The sequence below is a fragment of the Echinops telfairi genome, unplaced genomic scaffold (genome assembly GCF_000313985.2).
Source record: "Echinops telfairi isolate 266 unplaced genomic scaffold, ASM31398v2 ScPeMD7_7468;HRSCAF=8506_0, whole genome shotgun sequence".
NCBI lineage: Eukaryota > Metazoa > Chordata > Mammalia > Afrosoricida > Tenrecidae > Echinops > Echinops telfairi.
In genome coordinates this window covers 752,540-755,049 of record NW_022111369.1, presented here as the reverse complement: position 1 = coordinate 755,049, position 2,510 = coordinate 752,540, and the positions used below count along the sequence as shown (strand labels likewise).

General features: G+C 36.3%; 1 protein-coding gene across 1 annotated transcript in view; it reads right to left on the bottom strand.

Annotated features, from left to right (window-relative positions):
* Window positions 1-2,510, bottom strand: part of LOC101650333 (N-deacetylase and N-sulfotransferase 4) — a 356,545-nt gene that overhangs the window by 46,723 nt on the left and 307,312 nt on the right. Inside the window, exon 7 of the mRNA XM_004703471.2 lies at window positions 225-321. Within this exon, the coding sequence (XP_004703528.1) occupies window positions 225-321 (97 nt within the window). The remainder of the gene's footprint in view (window positions 1-224; window positions 322-2,510) is intronic.

Sequence of the window (2,510 nt, the reverse complement as noted above, 5' to 3'; positions counted from 1 at the left end):
AGTTGAAGACTTTAGTGCATAGGTGTAGTTAGTAGGCAGCATTAGGAGTCCCTTGAAGGCACTGGTATATAAATCCATGTGGATGGATCAATAGCAATTCTGAGTTATTTTACCTGGATGTTGAAATATTTAATAAACAAAATTTTAATTCAATAATTTCATTTAATTTCAATCTACTCAGCAATTAAAAGGATGAATGAAGCATAATAATTGGTGACCCTTACCTGTTTTTTGTGGCCCTATCACAAGGAATTTTGGTAAGTGCTCACAAGTTTTCTCTCTCGACCAGATGTCTTTGTGCCGTTTATCATCGCATGGATTCTACACAAAGATATAAAACTTAATATTATTATGTGCTCTATTCTTTAAGATGTGCTCAAGGATGGAAACAGTTTCTTGCTTTACGTCTCAGAGGTAGGTCCCTCTCTGCTTCTATGATTTTGAAATGTTTCCCTTTAAGAAGTCCTTGAGATTTTCTACTTAATCAAGACTGGAACTCAGTGTAGAGTAATCCTATTCTCTTCATTTTCTACTCTTTGGCTAGGTTGTAACAACTGAGCATCTGTTTTATTTTTGGATTTATGCTTTGGACCCTTATACTAATTGGGTTCACTTATTTCTCAGATTTCCCTGCTGCTCATGTTGTTGTTGTTAGATCCCCTATGTCAGTTCCAACTCATGGTGCCCCTGTGTCCAGTAGAGGGACATGCTCTCGGTCTTGCACCATCTTCACCATAGTTGTCGATGTGTCAATCCTTCCTGTCAGGGTCTTCCACGTTTTCACTGTCCTGCTACTTTACCAAACGTGCTGCCTTTTACTGAGAGCCTGGTGTTTCTGATAACAAGTCCAAAATAGTGAGATGAAGTCTCAGATTCCTTACTTCACTTCTGAGGAGCATTCTGGCTCCTTCCAACTTTCTTCCAAGACAGGTTTGTTGGTTCTTTTGATAGTTTAGGGTGATTTCAATATTCTTAGACAGAACCATAATCTAAGTGCATTACTTCTTCTGTGATCTTCCTCATTCAATGTCTTTCCCATGTATGTGAGGTGATTACAAATCGCATGGCTTTCTATCAGACAGACTGAATTGAAAAGTTGATTAATGTAGATGTAGTTATGCTAAATTTTGACACCTTATTATTTGCTCTCTCTTTGAACTAATTTTGGAGTGCTGGTGGAATAATAGTTACACATTGGAGGCCAATCACAAGGTCAATAGTTCAAAACAAGCTACTCAGATGGAGAAATCTTTTTTTTTTACTTCGTTAAGAATTACAGCCTCAGAAATTCACAGAAGCAGTTCTACCCTGTCCTACAGGTTGCTATGAGTTGGTATCAAGTTGATGGCGGTGATCTTTGTTTGAGGGTTTTGTTTTTATTTTGACTCCTTTTAAATCTGTTCTGTATTTTCATATTTTCTGCTTTAGTTTTTAAATCATTTTATTGGAGGCTCTTACAGCTCATAACATTTCATACATCAATTATATGCTGGTATTTGAAATGCCTGAGACATCGCTGTCAGCTTCATAGCGACACGCGAGCTGCCACATATGAAAAACTAAGACAAATGGCGAGGCCATCATCATACTTCCTGCTTATTGTTTCCTCCCTCCCCTACTCCCTGATCTACCTTCAGTTATCAGGAATCGCTTCTAGGATTCAACAAACGATGTATGTTTCCCTTCCATTCTCATCTCAAAATAATTGAGTAAATAGAAGTTTAAAGGCAACTTTTGTACTTAATTTTACTATGTGGGAGGTGTGTGCCAAACTTCTGTTGATTAAAGACAACTGTTCCTTTAGTTGCCTTCCCTTCTGGGAATTAACACGCGCCAACACCATGGGTGTTGGCCAATGAAGCAACGGGAGAACAAAACAATATTTCTACTTCTACGATGGAATGGATTGTAAGAGTTACCATAGTCATTCTCATGTTAGAATAGCATTTTCATAGGCCATAAAATATTATTTCCATCATCCAATTTCTTTGTATTAAGTCCAGCCTCAACTCTGTTCACTCCTGTAAGGGTAAGTCAAATATTGAAGTATAAAACTTTAACTTATTGTCTTTACAATAGAAACAACAGGGAGTAAAAATAGATTTATACTTACTAGACTGTAATTTTCCAGTAGAACTCAGAAAAAGTAGTATTCATTGATAAATAATAGGAAAAAAAGTCTTTACAGTAAAATTTTAACATCATTTTATAGCACCGGAATGTTTTATTTCTATAGGAGTGATTCCAGAGTTAGCACTGATGTGAGGGAGTTTGTAGAAAATTAATGGACATTTTAAATAATGACAACAAAAGTGATGTATCTGGAAATGCATGCTGCTTTTCCCCCTCCCTGCACATGTGTTAACTTACTCTTGTAAAACAATTTATATTCCAGAAGGAAGAAAATATTTCAACAACTAATATCTAATAGTCTGGAAATTTTTCCCTCAACCTTAAAATGATCTGCTTGCATGTATTACAAGCATCTTCACCTGGGTCAGACTTATTTA